General features: G+C 38.2%; 1 protein-coding gene across 4 annotated transcripts in view; it reads left to right on the forward strand.

Annotated features, from left to right (window-relative positions):
• Nucleotides 1–18,785, forward strand: part of LOC149181899 (uncharacterized) — a 231,740-nt gene extending 212,955 nt beyond the window's left edge. For all 4 annotated transcript variants that reach the window (XM_089416717.1, XM_089416716.1, XM_089416718.1 and 1 more), the window contains 2 exons: nt 18,243–18,328; nt 18,411–18,785. In XM_089416717.1, coding sequence (XP_089272843.1) covers nt 18,243–18,328; nt 18,411–18,627 — 303 coding nt within the window. In that variant the 3' untranslated portion in view covers nt 18,628–18,785. The remainder of the gene's footprint in view (nt 1–18,242; nt 18,329–18,410) is intronic.
• The last annotated feature ends 1,781 nt before the right edge of the window (nt 18,786–20,566 follow it).

Here is a 20,566-nt window from a genome sequence, read left to right on the forward strand (position 1 = left end):
AGGCTGTCCACTCCAATACAACACATTCATTCAAGCTCTGAAATCAGCGAGGAGATAAACCGAGAAAGGAAGTTAAAAGGGAAGTCTACAAGACCACTCACCATATCTCATTGTTTAGGGTTCAAACCAAGCCTACAAGACCACTCTCGCAAGAGAAGGATCAAGGAAGAAAAGCGAATATAAGAGGGCTGTTCTAAGGCCCATTACAGTCACACGTGTGAAGGAAAGAAGGTTGTCTCTATTGTCATAACAACCCTCCCATTACAGTCATACAAGTTAGTTGATTGGTGAAGAGAAGAAATGAACCATCATAGGAAAAGGGTCTCATCAGGTTTCTCCTCTAGAGCAAGTGCAACAAGGTTTACTAACAAGTTGAAAGAAGAACAAAGTGCCGGAAGAAGGAAGTGTTGGGGAACGAAGTGCAGAAAGAAGAAAGGTCTTGACTTGTGCTTGGAGGATCTCTTTGTCAGGGGTCTAGGGTTTGACATTGATCAATAGACGCTTCAATAAGAAAAATTCACTAAAGGGTTTTCCTCTCAAGAGAAGAGAGGTTTTGGCTCTGGCAGAGAGCCAACATCTTGTGCTCTTGTTTTTATGTTTTGGTAGCAGTTTGATGAAGTACACACATATGCACTAATAAGTAGAAGAAGAAGAATAAGCTAATAAAGAAAAGTAAAAATACTCCACAAATTGTTATCAAGTAACGAAGAATCACACTACACTACATTGCCCTAGATTCTTCAACAATATAGACTAGTACAGGTTTGCCATCACCAAGGTCAAACCTCCAGAAACATCCATGTTACAACTATACACGGTTGGCCAAACACTAGAGGACATTCAACTCCTCACATCATAGGGTCAAAACCCTCAAGGATCCTTACATCATAGGGTTTCCATTATCTTGGACAAACCCTAACATCACAAGCCTCACTCTAGGCCAAAAGGCTCACTCAACAAGTATCTGAGCCTAACAAAGGCACCCACTCTTATAGAGTGATTGGGCCAATTCAGAAAGGCACCTACTCTTTTGAGTAACTGGGCCTAAAGGACCATTCTTCCTTGATACGAAAAGAATGATTGTCCTTTACCGAACCATTCTCCTAGGGTAGAATAACTGTCCCATACTAGACCACTCTCCCTAAGGTAGAATGTCTGTCCATGATGCTATCGAACCATATTCCCTAATCTGGTCAAACATGACACATAGGAAAGACGTCTATCCTCTTACTGAGAAGGCCTATCTTAACAAGTCCAAGCTTGTCCCTGAAGTGCAAGTACTTCATCTAGGACAGAGGCTTATCAAAGGCCTATCACAACTTTGGCTATAAAATTTAAAAATAATACTTAAATACATACCTCAAAACTTGAGAATCAAACTGCTCCCTCTGAGTTCAAAGCTTCTTTTAAATTCAAGGTTCTTTCTGGATCCAAAGCTCCCTCTGAATCCACAACCCTTTCAAGATTCAAAGCTCCCTTTGAAGCTTCCTCTAAATCTAGGTCTTGTCACAAACTTTTGTTTTGATATTATAACTTCTTCTAGCCTAGATAGTTTTTAACATGTATCTGCAAGCCTATTCGGGGAGATCACAAAAGAATAGTTACAATTAAGCAATGAATATAAAACAAGAGACTAGATTAAAGAAATCAATAATAGTATAAGAAGAGAGATAGAGCACTTATATTTTATGAACAACAATAACTTCCACTTGATCTTATACTTCTCACATCCACTCAATAAATTAACATCCTCATCATCAAGGTTTCTTTGTTTCAACAACTCATGCTAGGGTTTTGTTCAAACCCTAAGCATTCTCTTATCAGGCCTTTCTCTGCCACTTTCATCAAAGCTGGTCTTCACGTCAACATGACATAGTACCTAGCATGCTTAAGAACTATGTCCTTTTTCCTTTCACAGCTACAACAAACAATTAAGGTTTTTATCTCTAGGGTTTTCTCCTTCTTTCTTCCATACTTTTGCTAGGGTTTACAAGCCCTAGATGCCAAGACCTTGAAGATCCAATTCTTTCTTCAAGCCCATTTAACTTTTGCCATACCCATATGCATTGTTTCAAAAAATTCGCTTTGTAGATAGGTCTTCAAACTTGCAACATAGAGAGAATAATCTGATCTTGGTATAGTAGCTCAAAACGAACTCGCATTGTCTCGTTGCAAATAGCACTATAGCAACCAATATTGCATGCCATCATATCATTGTTGTGATTTGTGTGACCTATTATATTTGCACACCGAAGTGACTTGGATATCATACTCTCATATCACTATTAGTTCTCACAGTCCTACACTGTTTGTCAATACACCATACGTATGGTCAAAGTTAAAGGTCATCACAGTGCTTCGAATAGATTCCGTAGAATTTCAGATCAGGATCTTGTAGAGTGTTACTTGCAGCCATCTAACTGTTACCATGGTTACTGTTCAACATGACCAAATCACTAATTTTCCATCAAGGGCATAACCACACATATGATCTAGTTATGTCAACCACCATATATTGTTTGTCATTGACATATGAAACTATGCCATTGTATGTTAGTGAATTCAATGCTACTGTATCATTGCCACTGAAATCATAGTAGGATCATTGAAGATGTCATAGATTGAGACTATACTCAATTCGATCCACGGGTAACAAATTGTATGAGTTAGTTAAACGAATCACTGTTCTATCCCCAAGCCAATATGAGCCATAGGAGCAAGGAATGTTAATCTATCTTCATTGCCATAGAATAGTACAAGATCATCATAGAACTAGCCTTCAAACTATATATAGTCAAGGATCTTTTACATGAGCCTTTACATTGTATATGAAGAAAGAACGAGTCAGTGTAATCAAACATTCCTTAGTGTATTCCACAAGTAGTCATCACAGGTTATTACGAGAAGGGTACATGTAAGAGCGAGCCACTCTAAAATGATGCCAATATCTTGTCAAGATCATGGTTTATATGTCAAGGTCTCTTTTTCACACTTAGTGATATTGTTAGTTATCATATGTAGAGACAAGCGATCCACTAAAATATGTCAAAGTATAGGCCGAAATTAATTTGTAAGGTGCAAACCAATCGAATGTGATCTCCAAACCTCCTTCAAACCACCTTAGATCTGATACCTAGTTGGAAAATTAATATAATGTAGATTTAGAGTTGATTCTCCATACTTGATAATTACTTGTGATGTTTGTTGGCCTTTTATTTTTTTATTAGTTCTTCTTCATCAAGCAATTACCAAAACAAAAATACATGAAGATCACGAGAACACAAGATGTAGAGTCCAAGCCAGGGAAAAACCCCTCCAAGGGGAAAGCCCAGTAAGATTCTTCTCTTCTTATAGAATCAAATCAAAATGAGACATCCAAGACCAAGACCAAGACAAATTCCTCCATAAGATCCCCAAGTCAGCCTCCAATTTTGTCAAGATTCATCTTCAATAAGAATAGCTGTTTTTTCATAGGAGTTGAGCTCAAATGGCAGAGGCGCATATTTTGTTTCTGGTCATGGCGGGTTCAAATCTTTGGAGACATGCTCTACTTGGTGAAAATTGTGAAAAAAAGCTGTATAAACGAGTTCTAATGGGTAGTCCCATAACCGTTTCGTTGAAAAAGAAAAGGAATAGCTGATCTGTCACAAGATGCCTTATCCACAAAGATACTTTATTCTTCTTGTGGCCCCCTTCTTATAGTCTGTTCAATCCTCTTCTAGCTTGAATATTACAGTCATTATGGCTTCGCACTTTATATATATATATCTATATATATATATATATATATATATATATATATATATATATTAGTCTTTCTAGGGCTCACAAGTCATCATAGAAATAGCCTTGTTTAGTAGCACATCTTTTCATAATTCTAACTTTAGGGATTCACATTTTGTCCAGATCATGTCACAAAAAATTCATATGTTAACTTCAGGGATTCTCATTTTCTCCAGATCATATGTCACAAGAAATTCAGATCTTTACTTCAGAGATTCACATTTTGTCCAGATCATATATCACAAGGAATTCAGATCTTAACTTCAGGGATTCGCATGTTGCCCAGATCATATGTCATAGGAAATTCAAATCTTCCGACGTCCCTTTAACACTAAAACTTGCTCATCCTGCCTCAGAAGACTCGTATTTATATATCTCGGAACTTCCATGAAAATCCTTCCACGTTGAGAGAGAACTACCAATTTATAGTAGTGTGTCCAATGAAGGGTCGTGTCTATTTGGGTAAGCCGACTTGACAATCTGGAGGGCCGACTTGGTCTTGTGGAGGACTATTTGACTCCTTCTGAATAAAAAACTTAGAAGCATGAAGAACATGGTTGACCTAGATGACAATTATAAATTGAGCATGAAACCCATGCTTTTAAATCAATATTCTTATTCTTGTTTTTCAATTATATAATGACATAAGTACATTAACAATTATGAAGACCAAACCTAGTTACATTTTCCAACACCTATCAGCCACTAACAAGCCTCCAAATTTCTGTACATAGGCTGATCTATCACTACTGTTCAAACACATTAAATAACCCTCATCACTTAGCAAATCAACTTGGGAAGACAACCAACATACCTCTTCTTTGGAAGTCTTCTTTTGCCCTATACTCCACAACCTTGTGCACAAAATTCCGAAGTTTCGACCCTTTGTTAGGGCTTCCTATAACAACCATGTTAGCCTTAATTCTTGTGGGCTAATCTTCCTCAAATCCGTACACAATCCCTTCCTTGAAGCCCTTATCTCTTGTGCTATCCCACAAAACATCTTAGTCCTTGATCATAGGTTAGTTCCAAGGTAAAATGACCTAAGATATGCTCCCAATTAGGGCTCATCCCTCTTGCAACAAATAGATATATTACTCGGCTTGTTCTCAAGTGATTTGCACCAAACACATGCACAAAAAACTGCCTCTCCAACTCGGTCAACACTGCCCTAACTCGGCTCACTCCAAAGACACCGAAAATACACAGATTTATCCTTCATTCACTGGGAATAACTCCTACAGGGTTGTGGCCACCTCATATGTCTTCCTTTGATGTTTGCACTTGGATGTGTATATGAATGAACTCACCTTGCGTCGTTTTTATAGAGTTCATGGTGGGCTTCCCTTAGCCACCAAGGGTCATCTCGTTTCACCAAGTGAACCTTAACAATTTGTTAAAACTCCATAAAAAATGAGAACAAAAATTCCTTTCATTCATCTAATACCACCACATTGATGCCTTTGGTGCCCCTTAGCCCTTCAAGGGTGCCCCGCATGTCCTCAATGATTAAACCATCGAAAACTCTGCTTGGTTCCACGACAACAACTTTGGGTGCAAAACCCATTTCTTGGGTACTTCGCCCATAAAGCCCATGTGGGTCAAACATTTCCCAAACCCTGTACCCTAGGGTGTGGGAGTACCTCCCAAGCTAGACAAATCAACACTCCCTCTTAGTGAGGGAGGTACTTCCACCACTTGGAAGTATCTCATCATCATCATCACTGGCAACACTAGCCCAACTTCTGGCATTCACCATTGCAGCATATCCCGTAGAATGAATCATGCTTGTCACAGTAGTGTCTCTGCCACCTGAAGCCTCCTGCTTCTTCTTCCCGTCCTGATAGGCCTTCATGCCGTCCCACAGTTTCTTCTTTCCAACCGTAGAAGTCCCCTTACTCCCAAGTGACCACGCGTTGTTCTTGGGTTGCCATTCTCCCTTTGAACCTGCATACTCCCGCTAGAACTTGGCTCCCTTTGAGCCTTAGGAACCTGCAACTTTTGATTCTCATGATCTATAGCCTTGCCCATTAGCTGATATAGACCATGCTCCCTAACTTCAATGACAACTCCAACAGAGTTAGAGCCTCAGGGCCTGAGTCTTACTTTCTCATCCTGGAAAATCACCTCATACCCCTTTTGCTTGATCAATGAGACATAGAACATGTTTTATTTGAGCTCTCGTACAAACTATACACCTTGAACTCGTAACAACCGTCCTAAGTTCATCCTGAATGGCACAACACTTGATCCTCTGATCTCTTTCTGACTCTTGTTGCCTACCATCATGTGCAACTTCGAGTTCCACATAGTTAGAGTCTCCAACACATCACATGAACCTATCATATGCTTAGATGCTCCACTGTCTACGTACCATGCGATCTCATTGATGGTACCCTCAACGAAATGAGAAACTAGGGCAAAATCCTCATCCTCTAATCTTCTTGAGGGGTCATCTAGCTCAGAAGAAGTAGCAACACTTGCTATATCCATCCCCTTCTTGTTCTTATTATCTCCCTTCTTCCTTGAACACGTTGTTAAATAATGACCATATTCACCACAACTGAAACACTTTAGCTTGCTCGAGTCCTTCTTTGGCTTGCCCTTCATCCTCCCTACAAGAGCTTCATTATCATCAAAAGTCTTCTTCTTCTTATGAAGGTCCTTGACTCACAGTTCTTCCTAAATGAAGTCATCCCACTACTTGTTCCAGTCTAGCAGCTTCTCACAAGCGATGATCCCTTTGATGAAGGGATTCCATTCCTCAGTAAACCCTTTCAAACCAACCCTCACCATCTTAGAATCTGAAACAGTCTCACTGATGGCAATAAGCTCATTTCGAACTTGAGACAATCTCGTCAGATACGGGATCATTCCTTCACCATCCAACATCTTGGTGCTCTTCAACTTATCTTTCAATACCAACAATCGGTTCTCGTTCTTATTCTGGAACAGATCCCAAATGGCTTTCCACATCTCATGGGCAGAGCTCTTCCCGGATAGATGAGGTATCGAATGATCTTTGACACCATCTAGGATGATCAGCTTTGCCTTTATATCCAACTCTTCATACGCTTTGAATACCTTAGGGCCAGCCATTTTCTTGATCTCCTTGTCGACAAATTCCCAAATCTTGTTCACCATCATGACCAACTTGATCCTTTCCTTTCAACGACTATAGTTGGACAAGCCATCCAATCTATCCTCGTATCGTAGACCAACTGACAACTTCGCCATTGCTTTTAGGGCTTCAATAATAATGAAATGAACTCCTTAAGCTGTACGTTGTGCACACTTTGATTCAACGGCCCTTCAAAGTAGCTCTGATACCATGTTGATTTTTCCACGACACTCAAGAATCTGGTTTGAGTCTAAGATCATGATCACAAATACACTCAAATACCACAACACTTCTACTTTGCATAGCGTAAAATACACAACAATGAATCAACTAGTACACAAGACAAATTTTAACCCAACACTTGTTATATTACAAATCTTTAATACAACAATCTTAGGGCTCCCATACCAGGGATCATGGCCCTTACAATCAACCCTGATACAAGAAAACAACTAGGGCTTGGTATCAACAACTATGATGACCAATCTACCCTGAACAAAGTACACTTGACCTACTTGCTGATGTAGTACTTCCACAACCCTTTTACTCCACATACCTTGAACACATTTGGTGGGTACTTTGCCGTCCCTTCTACTGATCACACAAATTTTGCTCCCTCAAAAAGCATGCATCTCCAACTCAACAAACTAGCACTATCAATGATCATTTCTCCTCCAATGTCACTAAACTTTGGGCCAATCAAATGTGCCCACTAATTGCTCTTTGCTCCACCAAAGGCACAAACACATAGGGTCTTCACCACTGCCCACTTCTTACTTCTCTGCCACTCCAAAGAAGACAAAACTTAGGGCTTGGAGGCTGCCCTCTTATCACTGAAGTTGATCTTTTGCAACTCACTGAACTAGGGCACAATGACCAACCCTCTTATCATCAATCCTCCACCCTTGAAGTCAATGAACTAGAGCCCAAACAACCTGCCCACTTAATAGTGACAAGCTTGCCCTTGTCCACTGTACTAGGGCTCTCTAATCAGCCACTAATAGGCCTCCAAATCTTTGTACATAGGCTGATCTATCACTGTTGTTCAAACACAAACAACCCTCTTCACCTAGAAAATCAACTTGGAAAGACACCCGACATATCTCTTCTTAGGAAGTCTTCTTCTACCCTGTACTCCATGGTCCTGTGCATAAAATTCTAAAGTTTTGGCCCTCTGTTAAGGCTTCCTGTAACAACCACATCAACCCTAATTCATTTGGCCTAATCTTCCTCAAATTCCTGTGCAAATCCCTTTCTTCAAGCCCTTATCTCCTGTGCTGTCCCACAACATATCTCGTCCCTTTATCACAGGTCTGTTCCAAGGTAAAATGACCTCATATCTACTCCCAAAGGGCTCAACCCACTTTTAACAAACAAAGATATAACTTGGCATGTTCTCAAGAGATTTGCACCACACATGCACGAAAAATTGCCTCTCCAACTCGGCCAACACTGCCCTAACTCGACCCAATCCAAAGACATAGAAAAGATGCAAAGATTTGTTCGTCCTTCACTTGGAATAGCTCCTATAAGCCTGTGGCTACCTTAGTTGTCCTTCTCCTTTGATGTTTGCACTTGGATTTCACCAAGCCGACCTTAACAATTTGCTAAAACTCCATAAAACCTGTGAACAAAAATTATTTTCATTCATCTAACACCACCACATTAATGCCTTTGGTGCCCCTTAGCCCTTCAAGGGTGACCCACATGCCCTCAATAATTAAACCATTGACAACTCCTCTTGGTTTCATGCCCACAACTTTGTGTGCAAAATCCATTGCTTGGGTACTTCATCCACAGAACCCATGTGGGTCGAACTTCTCCCAAACCCTGTACCCTGGGGTGTGGGAGTACCTGCCAAGCTATGCAAATCAACATCCTGTGTCACGCGAGTACGAAACTGGTCTAGTTGCCAATTCTTCTAGGCACACAAAAAAAAATGTTTCTAACTCTTTGGCTTCTCATTCTTTAAATTTTTATTTTATTCAAGCAATTTCTGATTAGGTTTCTTTAGAGAAGAATTTCCTTCATCCTTTGATAATTTCTTCTTGAGATCTCAAGACTCTTGTCTTATGATTGCACTTTGTTATATTTGTTGACTTCTTGTTTTGTTGAGTCCCTTAGACAAGAAGTTTCATCTTTATCAACAACAACCTTTTCAAAATATTTCTAGTGATCTTGCGACTTTTGTATTAACTTCTGTCTACTTGGAGGATCACTTCTAATACATCTGCCAACTCTTTTGATGAGGGTGCCACTGAGCATGATCTCATTGTAGTGCCTTGCAATGTTGTCTTCTTCTTCCTATAGGATAATGTAAATAATTTCCTCTTCATGTTTAAGATGAAGGTACCCAATGTTTCCAGCTAGGTTGAATAAAAAATTATGTCAATATTTTTATCATAGGCATAACATTGAATTTGGGTATGAAATTATAACTATCAATTATTTACTTGTATGTGTTCATGACAAAAGTGTTGATGCACCTAATTGACATTATTGTAATTTTGTTATGGTTCACATCGATAATGATGCTAATCTCTTTTTCTTGAATACTCCCTTTGAATCTTAATAATCCTATACCAGGGTTAAAAAGGCCTATACAAAAAACTTCTTTCTTTTTATTAAAATCCATGTTTATCCTTTTTGTTTATACACTTGATTCAATTCTTTTATATAACCCCTTCACTTTATAAATTCAATTGATTACAAAGAAAAAATCTTTAACTAAGTGCTTACAACCCCGCTTGATGAGCCTTCACTCATTTTAACCTTGTAATTGATCATGGTGATTGTTACCCTTTATGTTAGTAGGGGTACACATAGTTTTGCAACACATTTCACACCATGTGGGGCTTTGTATTAGGTGTTCTAGACCCTCTGTTTGGTCGGCCATGGCTGGTTCTTTTGGGCTCATCTTTGGTCCCTTTCGTCCTATATGGGATTGGAGGGCCTTGGATGAGCTTACTTGAGGACTCATGGTTTTAGAGGAGCTTACATATGTAGGGCTGATCACTAGTGTATGGGCTAGTCCAGCTTGCATTAAGGTGCACCCATGTAATATGACATGGTTATGGGTCTATGGAGTCTGTATCTGGGATTCTGGCCTTGGCCTTTGTGCATTATCCCTTAGATAGTTCTCATACAAGGCAGTCTCACAAAGTCAACTTTTCATGTTTCTCGAGGTAGTTCCTCTTTCCTAATGCAAGTGGTCCCAAAAGTCAAAAGTCAACTTAGTCCCGAATTGTTTAGTTTGATGAGAGGATGACATGCCATGTTGAATTTCCCAAACAATGAAGGCATTGTCAAGTTATAGCTAGTCAAAGTGGGTCAATAGGTATTAAAGGTTTCCAGGTGGCATAATTGTTGGAGAATGTAACTAAGTTCGGTCTTCATAATTGTATCAAAATAAATTTTATGTAAAAAGCAAAAAGAAGAAAAAGAAAATTTATTTTTCAAGCATGAGTTTCATGCTCAAGAAATTATTATTCTACTAGTTAAGCATGTTCTACATGCTTCTAGGATTTAATGAGTCAAAGTCCTATTTGGACCTATTGTAAAGAAAAAGGAAAAATATTTTTTTTAATATGTATTTTGGTAAAATTCTCTCTAGAAGCTAAGTCGGCCTACTTGTCAAGTCCGCCTTGCCTGTCATGTGGGCTCTGCACCAAAGGACATGTCTATTCGCACCACTGTAGATAGTATAAATAGATGGTGAGTTGGAGCTCATTTTGGACACATAATTTGGAGCATCTGATCTGAAATTTCGTTAAGAAAGAGTAGGGCCAAAATCTGAAATGGATAAGGAAGGAAAGAAAGGTTTGACTTGGCTTCTAGAGGGTTGAAGGGTCTTGGATATCTCATTTGATCTGATTCTATAAGAAGTGAATTTTTTGGGTTTCCCCTTGGAGAGGTTTGACTTGGCTTCTAGAGGGTTGAAGGGTCTTGGATATCTCATTTGATCTGATTCTATAAGAAGTGAATTTTCTGGGTTTCCCCTTGGAGGGGTTTTACGCTAGCTTGGAGCCTATAACTTGTGTTCTTTGTTTTTGTGATCTTCATGTTTTTTTAATGTTTGGTAATTGCTTGATGAAAGGAGAAGAATATAATAAGATAATGCCAACAAATTCATAAGTAATTACAAAGAAGAAGAAAAACAAATTTAATTTACAAACATCCTATTTCTCCAACAAGGTAGCAGAGCAAAGGTTTGTACAAGGAGGCATGAAGATCAGATTGTTGGCATTTAAATCAAAGCTTGGCGCATCTTTGTGACTATTGTTTACAAATTTCTATAGCTTCTGTGGATTAAATGAGATTCTAGGCATAAATTCCATTGTTCGATTATGATGCACATAATTTTTTAGTAATAATGTGAAGGTCTTGCTACCCACCACTAGTGGGTCCCCTATAGAAGAATCTTTCTCATGGATTTGTCTTTAGCCGACATCCCTTTGTAGCCACCAGATAGCTCGATGTGCCACCATTCTCTGCCACCTGAGCCAACCATTGTGTGCCCTCGCCCACCTGTTATGATCGTATGTTTGAAGGGGGCCTTCCAAATCCAAAGGTATGGCTTTTCATTATGTAATTGGGTGTTTATGCCTACTTTTCTTGGGCACATTTGGACATGGACTAGTGGGGGGGATTCGGTGGGATGTAGCTTGGATTGTACTCTTGTTCTCTTGTCCCAACTTGGTGGTTAATCTTGTATCCTAGTCTCATCGGATCTCTTCTATGGGACAATAGCTTTAGGAGTGGCACTACATGGGAAACCATGATTTTGGTTGTGTGGTCCCGCTTCCTGATGCCATATATCTCACTCCAAAGAAAACCCCACACTTGGGTTCCAAGCCCACAAGCTGCCCTTGTGGTGCTTTGCCCTTCAAACCCTGAACCCTAGGGCTTGTAGTACCTCCCAAGCTACACAAATCAACACTGGGTAGGAGCAGAAGGCAGCCTCTGTGATTTAGGGATGACGCAGGCCTGTATCAAGGGTTATATGAAGGCCGAGCTTCATACCCTAGTAGAAGGAGAGCCACAGGTCTACTTTAGGGCTGGTATTAGCTCAGACTAGCAGTATTATATTGCAGACCTTGTTTGAAATCTGGCCGCAACTGATAGAGGTGTTTTGAGCAAGTGGAAGAGGGCTAAAGTGTTGGTGCTTTACCCTAACCAGGTCACCTGACCCTACAATAGAGAAGCAAACCCAGATCTAAGGAGATTGTCTAGGAAGGAAAGCCACAGTTGTTGGGAGACCACAAGAATTGTTTGGAAGAATTTGACTATGGCTATTAGGAACCCTAACTAGGCAGCAAGCTACATCAGTTAAAGTTGCGAACTTTACAAGGTAGTTTTGGACAGTTATTCATCAAGTCAATCTTGACTTACATTATTGTACTTTCTCTCTCTCTCTCTGAACATTTGATATTAATAATAAGAAGAATTGATCAAGGGTTTTCCCCATCTTGGGGTTTTTCCCTGGCTTGAGCCATATTCTTGTATCCTCTTGTCTTGGCTTGTCTTCTATATTCGTTGTTGATGTTCTTTCTGTAGTTAATGATTCATGTGATTGCTAATGGACTGATAAATGGGCTAATATGGAATATTGAAGTAACAGTCCTAAGCAAAGAACATGTTAACCTAAAATTAACACATATTCTGCCCATCTCCTATCTCTATTCTTAATCCTATCTCACACCTATTTCATACATAATTAGATATTATTATTATTTATTTTTTTGGTAAATAGGTAGCAATATATTTCATTATCAGAAGAAGATGTACATAAGAAGTGCGGGCCAGAAGTTGGCCAAAACCAAACTAAGGAATGCAGGATTTGATATCGCTGCCGATAACCAATAACACTAGGTCAATACCGAGAGTCCCACTTTCATAAGCTAGCACAAAAACTATATCACTGTCTTGCCAAAACATTAGGGTTGCCAGAAAATAACAAAGCAACATCATGAAATTGATTCCAAGCAAACAATAGTAGTGACTGATAGTGCCAAAGAAACACCGTATAGATATAGACATAGTGACAGATATAAACACAGTAGCAGTAACATGATATAGTGCCAAAGTGTGACTGGTAGTTGAGAGATATAGACACTTGTCCGCCAACATCATACACAGGCAATCTTCTCTAGGGCCAAGACCATAACAACATATACCCAAAATCTGAGCCATAGAAACTTGTAACCAAAAACAAACAGGTACCTTCACTTGTCTGCTCTAGATGAATCATGATCCAAAGAAAATAAAACAGGGGTTTGCATGAAGCATAAAAACTGATAGCTTGTAGGCTTAAATGTAAAAATACACAAGAGGTATCTGTAATAATAATTTATTATATATAAAATTGTACAAGTGATGATTGTTAAAATGAGGACCCGCATATATATACCTAAGAAGGTGTCCTTTCATGACTGGGCATGTCTTTTTAGACATGCCTTTTCACTTAACTTAATGACTATTTGACCTAATCAATATTTGATTATTTAATATTTACATTCATTTTATTTATTTACTTATTACGAATTATATTCATAACATAGCCCCTTCCTTCAGAAGCTTTGTCCTCAAAGCTTATTGTCGCAGTTTCCTTCAGTTTGCATTTGTCATCTCGGCATAAGTAACTCGACGCCATTGGCACCTCTTCCTGTATAATTCGCTCGGTAACATTGTCTTGAATATGAGGTTATCATTTTTATTTTATTTTTTTAATAACTCTAATTTTATTTTTTTTCATAATTCTAATTATTTTTTATAACTCTTTTTTTTCTCTCTTTTAATTTTTTTTTATAACTCTTAACATTTTTTTTAGTAATTCTAATTTATTTATTATTTATTAAATTAATTTATAATTAGTTTAATTAATTTAATTATATATTTGATTTATATTATATAATATATAGTTATTAATCGACTGGTCACACCTTTGACCACAGTGGCTGACACCGTTTGACTTGCGATAACACCACGACGCACCCTTGATGAAAACACAAAATTATGACCACTTACAGTAGCAAGCTTTGAACTTGTCACATGTGCAGAAATTTGAGAGGAAAAACAAGTCATCAAACTAGTGTTGCGCTAATTTCGATTAAATCAGAAAATTGCGATTTTTTCAAATAGGCGATATTATTTGTCGATTAAATCACTAAATTTTTTTTGGCGATTTTTATGAAAAAATCGTGGAAAAAAATGATTATTATTATTATTATTATTTTTTAATTTTTTATGAGGAGGAGGAGGTGACCCAAGCTACCCTTGTCACCAGTAGAGGATGTGGTCTACCTCCTGTAGCTCCTAGTTCTTCAGCTTCTAGAGCACAGCAGAGTCTACTGCCAACTCCACCGACATCTACATCTAGAGGGGCAAAGGAAATCAGTAGTATTAGACTTTGGTTATTTGGTTCATTTCATTGTATATGACATTATGACTCATGATATGAGATACATTATTATATTTTTTGTTGATATTTTGAGGCTGAGTTGGGAGTCATGAGTCAGGACTTACTATTCAGGACATGATTCACTGTTATGTGTGATGTGGCACTAGAAATGATATTAAACATCTTATATATTAGTTTTTTTATCATATTTATGTGTCAATGTATTTATTTTATGTTGTAGATGCTTTAGATATTAAAAAATTTGAAAAAAAAATGAATGTTTTTGTATGTTACGATTTTTTTCCCGATTTTTACGATTTTTTCCAATTTTTTCCCCGCGTTGATTTAATCCCGATAACGATTAGTGCAACATTGTATCAAACCATCTTCCACTACTCCTTCATTAGGCACATTAAGATCGATATCTAAATGTGGATGACCTTGCATGTCGCTTACACCAACAGTCACACTAGTTGCAGTGATAATTGAACTGCCTTTACCCACCATCCTTGTTTTTTCGAAGGTATTCACATTCTCCACATCTTCAAGAGCCTACTTTTCCTCAAGAGCCACTGATGGCAGTTTCTAATTGACATATTCTTCTTTGGGCACGACTAAATCTTCTGGTTTTTCCTTCTCACTATCTACAATAGCTTGCTCCTTCTCCAAAGCCATAGATGGCAGTTTTTCATTGACCCCATCTTCTTCATTGTTATGATATTGTACATCCCCTTATTTATCAAGATAACTCTCATCCACATCATCTTCATTTGGATCATCATCTTGATCTATATCATTCTCATCTACATCGTTTTCATTATCATCATTCTGATCACAATCTGCTTCTCCTGTTTCACTTTGTTTCCTTTCTTCATCGTTGCTATCATCTTCTTTATTATCAATTTCCTTTTGACATGCTATAACTTCTACAAATGATTTTTTTAAATGCTGAATGTTTTTTGAGTTTTTTTAAACTGCTTAACGTATTCAGGACGTGAATGTAATGCCACATTATGTGGCGAACAAAGTTCAAAGACCCACATGATTATATTGTGCGCCATGGCTCTGATGCCACTGAAGCATAAAAGCTGATAGCTTGTAGGCTTAAATGTAAAAACACACAAGAGGTATTTGTAATAATAATTTATTATATATAAAATTGTACAAGTGATGAGTGTTACAATGAGGACCCGCATATATATACCTAAGCGGGTGTCCTTTCATGACTGGGCATGTCTTTTTAGACATGTCTTTTCACTTAACTTAATTACTATTTAACCTAATCAATATTTGATTATTTAATATTTACATTCATTTTATTTATTTACTTATTATGAATTATATTCATAACAGTGCCTACTGAGAGTAGGAGGATCAGTGAGGTTGCCCGAACCTGAATCACTAACTGGAAAAGTCTGCACTCTTGCCAGACGAGAATCCACATTCTTTAAACAAAATTGTCTATTTCTTACCATTCGCTTGATGTCCTCCAAAGAGGAGAAAACGTTGTGATTCTCCACCTGTTTTTCCTTGAAGAGGAGACAAAAGAAAGTAGTAGTTTGTTGATTCAAGGCCAGGGAACTTTAAAAATTTAACTTCCGCTTCCGAAAACGACCGAGGTTTGGAAGCCACTTCACCTTTATCACCAGCCAGTTCCAAGTCTGAAGCATAAGGGCAATCATCACTCTTCACACCTTCCACGTATAAAATTTCTCTGCGGACCTCCAGAGGAACTGAGTTGAAGTAGTGGCCATTGAGTCATAAGAGAAGGGCTGTGACCTTTGCTACCCAGAAAAAATGCCACCTCCTCTTGACAGGGCATTTTTTGCCGAGGTGCCATAAACACTAAAGAAGAGAGACAATGACAACAACCTGAGGACAAACAACGTCCAATGAAAGACACCAAGGGACAGAGAGGGAGACTCTGGGGACCAGACCTGAAAACAGTGAGGTCATCTGCAATAAACCACTCGACAGGGCCCAGACCCAAGAGGTTTTGGAATTCACTACACATCCAGATTACAAACCAAACATTCCACCTGAAAAATACCCAGCTAGGCACCAAGACAAGACCACCGAGCTATGGCACCAAGACAAAGAAAGCCCTCAACAAGAAGCGAAAAAACTGAGAACAGGACTGCTTAACACTATAGAGACTATAAGTCCAGATAGCCAAGAATGACCACAGCAAAGGAGCATAGAAAACAACCACGACAAGATAATTCACATGTAACCAAAATATCCACCACAAGAAATAGAGAATAAGATGATGCACACAGGTTTGCAAGGTAAATCCCAACAAGCGAAGAAATTATAGAAGACGAGCAAAACGAAAGCACCACCTTCTAGCTCTAGCAATCCCGCTGCTAACCAGAACTGCTGCACACCTAGAAATCACCCACCAACTCAGACCAAAGGAATGACCAGAGCCAGAGGATGAGGTGGTAACATTGCCTTCGTACCCTCGACGCCAACACCAACAAATAGTCCTCATCCAGGATCAACCTTTAATACACTTAATGGCACACATATCAACTGAAACCTCATTAACTACTTCCATTCACCACCTCATGACTGAAAATCAGGCGTGGTTCCAACACCTCTCCTGAAGATACCAGAAACCCCCAGCTGTACACCACCATCAGGGACAATTAGATACTCATCATTTTCTGATTTATTAATTTTAATTTTACCATTTTCCCCATTTAAATATTCCATCAATATTTCTTGTTTTTCTTTGATTTTTGGGCCATAATAATTCTATTATTAGTGGTTAATTATTATGCTTATAATTCATACTTTCTAATACTAGTGTGTTTTCTCTTCCATTTTAAGTTATTCTATTATTAAATTATGTCATTCCTTAAAATCCATTGACCATAATTACTTACTAAAGTTATCTGTTAAGTGATTCTTTCTTCCCTTCATAATGTTATTATCAATATATTTATGTTAATTTTTTGAACATTTGGGCAATTCTCCTCTTCAAGAATATTATATTGTGAACATTTGACCAAGTCCTCTCTTCAAGAATATTATCTCATGAGTTTAATCTTTCCCTTTTACACAGATTTAATGCCTCATTCCCTCGTGGACCTAATGATTTTTGATGATTTTTTCAGAAGGAAAAAAAACTAACTGGATTTTATTAAGTACAAAAACCAGTTAAATTCAGCATATCATAAAGAGATAGTTTCATATCATATATAAACTGTCATATCCCACTTCAGTAGATCTTCAATACAGTTCCTTTTTCTAGAAAAAAAAAACATTTCCAAAATGGCATATCTCCAAGCTATGCATAAGGAGACAAAACAGAAATAAAAAGATTATCGTCCAGGATATATATATGAAAGAAATCGAAGTCCCAGGCCTGTGCCCGCCTATGGAATAGCAGTGCATCCTTCCTCCCTCACAATTGATGATATTTGATGGTATTTCACTGTTCTACATCTTTCAAAAGCTTCTGGATTCCCTAATGATGGTGGGAATGTTCATTCAAAACTTCTGAAGTGCTTCTAAAGTAAAACACATTTAAATTTTAAACCCATAATTTTTGCTATAATTATTACGACTGTTATGCAAAACACCTGACATATGCATCTGCTTAACCTTTAATTATGTTATCAATAACTGAAAAAGTGAGTTCACGGGTTCATTTCATTGAGGTTTATGTCATGTGCTGTCATATCTAATTGCAAATAAATTATCAAACCTTATAGCTGTGAACATTCATTCGAAACATTATTGGTGTTTTGAGCAAAGTTTTCAGATTGTAGAAATTAAAACTGCTATCTGCTTTTGCATTGTATATTGTAATGTCAAACTTGATTTACATGCTTTTTCAAACAGACTCAAGGTCAATGTAGTGGCTTTTCGTTTAGGTAATCTGCAAGCAAACCAGTAAAATTGTAATCTAAATTGTCCTGTCACATGAAGGAACATGCACATGCTGTCTGGGGTGGAGAAAGTTTGCCATGTCTTGCACTCTCACATTCAAATCTGTCTGTGATGCATAGATTGAGGTAAGACGCTGCGTTGAAGCATTTTTCTTGTTCATTCTGGCTTTTAAGTTGGACTCATAGGTGTGAGTTTGGTTTTAAACAGGCCGCAGCCATCATTGGATCGCACTTGCACAGCAGGAGCTGCTGTGCAGTTGTTATATGATTTATGTGTCGTCCAAGAGCTAGAACCAAAAGGGTTGGATCAATCAGCTAAAGCCCTTGAGAATTCCTTGGAATTTCTACTCAATGCTCTTTCAGGTCGTCGCCAGCGGTTTGGAAAACCCATAGTTCGTGCACAAAGATGGAAAGAGAATGTATGATTACAGAAATGTTCAAAGTGGAACTAGGCGGAAGTGTTCACTTACAATCTGGTCCAAATAAATGCGTGATGCATGCAATTTTGATATTGAAATCTCTGGTTGATGATTGAAGAGATGTTGCATAAATTCAATATTTACTATTTCCATTGCCCATTGTATTATTGAGTACAGTGCATCCTTCTGAGTAAAATCTGGAACATCTTCATCTCTGTGATTGAAATTAATTATTGCACTAACGTTCAGATATACGCTGAGAGCTATGATATCTGAGTATGTTTCATCTGCTTTATGATGCATTGAAGTCTGTCAGCACGGGTGCACAAACTCTTCCTCATGGTTCAAAAGGTTTTCTTGTTTATCTGACTCTGTCCATAGGACAGGCAAGAGAATGCTTTGCAGGTGTTGTCAATTGGGCTTACTAGGAAGACAGATACACACGTAAGAAATTTGAATTTTCAATGCTGCTAAAGGTTTTTTGAGGTCATTTGCATAGGGAAAAAATACGAAGATTCTGTCATGGAGTATGACAGAAAGGAAGATTTTAAAAAATTGAGATGTTTATTCATAACTTGTTAGTCTCCTCACTGGATAGCATTTTGCAATTTATAGTGTTATTCAATTCTAACTTCGAACATTCAATGTTCAGAGACATTCCGTGGCCATCTAGAGGAGATGCATAAAATAGTGGCTTTTGCCCTCAGGGAAGTGTTCTATAGGAAATTAAACACTTGTTGATTGGGCATATCATAGCTTGACCAAGCTCTTGAGGTCCAGATTTTTCGAATTTAGTCTGTAGTCATGTTAAGGGATTGCCAACTATAAGTTAAGGTCTCAATGATATTTATATTATATGTAAAATATTCCCACAAGTCAAGCTCCATATAGAGTCCCGACCATATTTCTCCTTTGTAGGTATATGATGCCCAAATGGTGAAAGGGGAGTGTTTATTGTAGTGTGATAAATTTGGAAATAATTCATTTTTAGTAGCTCGCTGATCCAGGAGGATCTCGTCGGATCAGTTACACAGGTTCAGAGTCATCATTAGCATTCAGTCCGGTGTCGTTTAGTTTCAACAGTGTTGTTTATGGTTCAGGTTGTTCAGGTGATGTCAGTGGTTTTCATGGTGATATGGTTTTGTCCCTGGTTGTCGACATGAGGTTGTCGTCAATTCCACCAGGATATGGTTGTCGACGTGGGTTGATCATTCGCCTTGCAGAGTTCGGGTGTCGACAAAGGCTTGTCGTCGATCATTCGCCTTGCAGAGTTCGGGTGTCGACAAAGGCTTGTCGTCGTGTGGGGTTTGAATGTCACTTTGTGACAATTGATGTAAATGGGTTTTCTTTATATGATGTAAAAAGTAAAACCTAGCCCTAAAAGCTATGGTGAGAAACATGTAATGACAAATCCTAACCTAAATACCTAAAACCCTAATACACATAAACCTAAGTCGTAAACTTTATCAAACCATATTACAATACAAACAATGTATTGAAAATACATTAAAAACTAAACCTAAACCACACTAAAATCCCTTTTCCCTAAGTCTAAACCCTATGTTATCAACTATCGACCTATATAATACATTGCAATTCAAACTATGTATTAAACATGCATAAACCTATGTTCATTACTCTCTTGGCCTTTGTTAAACAATGCAAAAACATTATAAATATTATAACAGTCCCCTGACCGCTGGACTAAACTGCGTAGGGACCGTTGTTCATGTGAACAATGCAAATAGTAACTGGGCGGAGTCATCGTAGATCGCAGCGACAATTAACCGGGTGAGTTGTAACCATGTGAACAGTGAGTGATTAGCCGTCGGGGTTAACAATTGGAGATCGTGCCAGAACCGCCGGGATAAGACCGTCAGGTAAGCCGCGTTCACATCGCCGACCGCAACCATTGGGATAAGCCTGCAAGGTGGCAGATTATGAC

The sequence above is a fragment of the Pinus tabuliformis genome, chromosome 3_2, assembly GCF_031772625.1.
Source record: "Pinus tabuliformis cultivar Carrire ecotype Pingquan chromosome 3_2, CPIR1, whole genome shotgun sequence".
Taxonomy (NCBI): Eukaryota; Viridiplantae; Streptophyta; class Pinopsida; order Pinales; family Pinaceae; genus Pinus; species Pinus tabuliformis.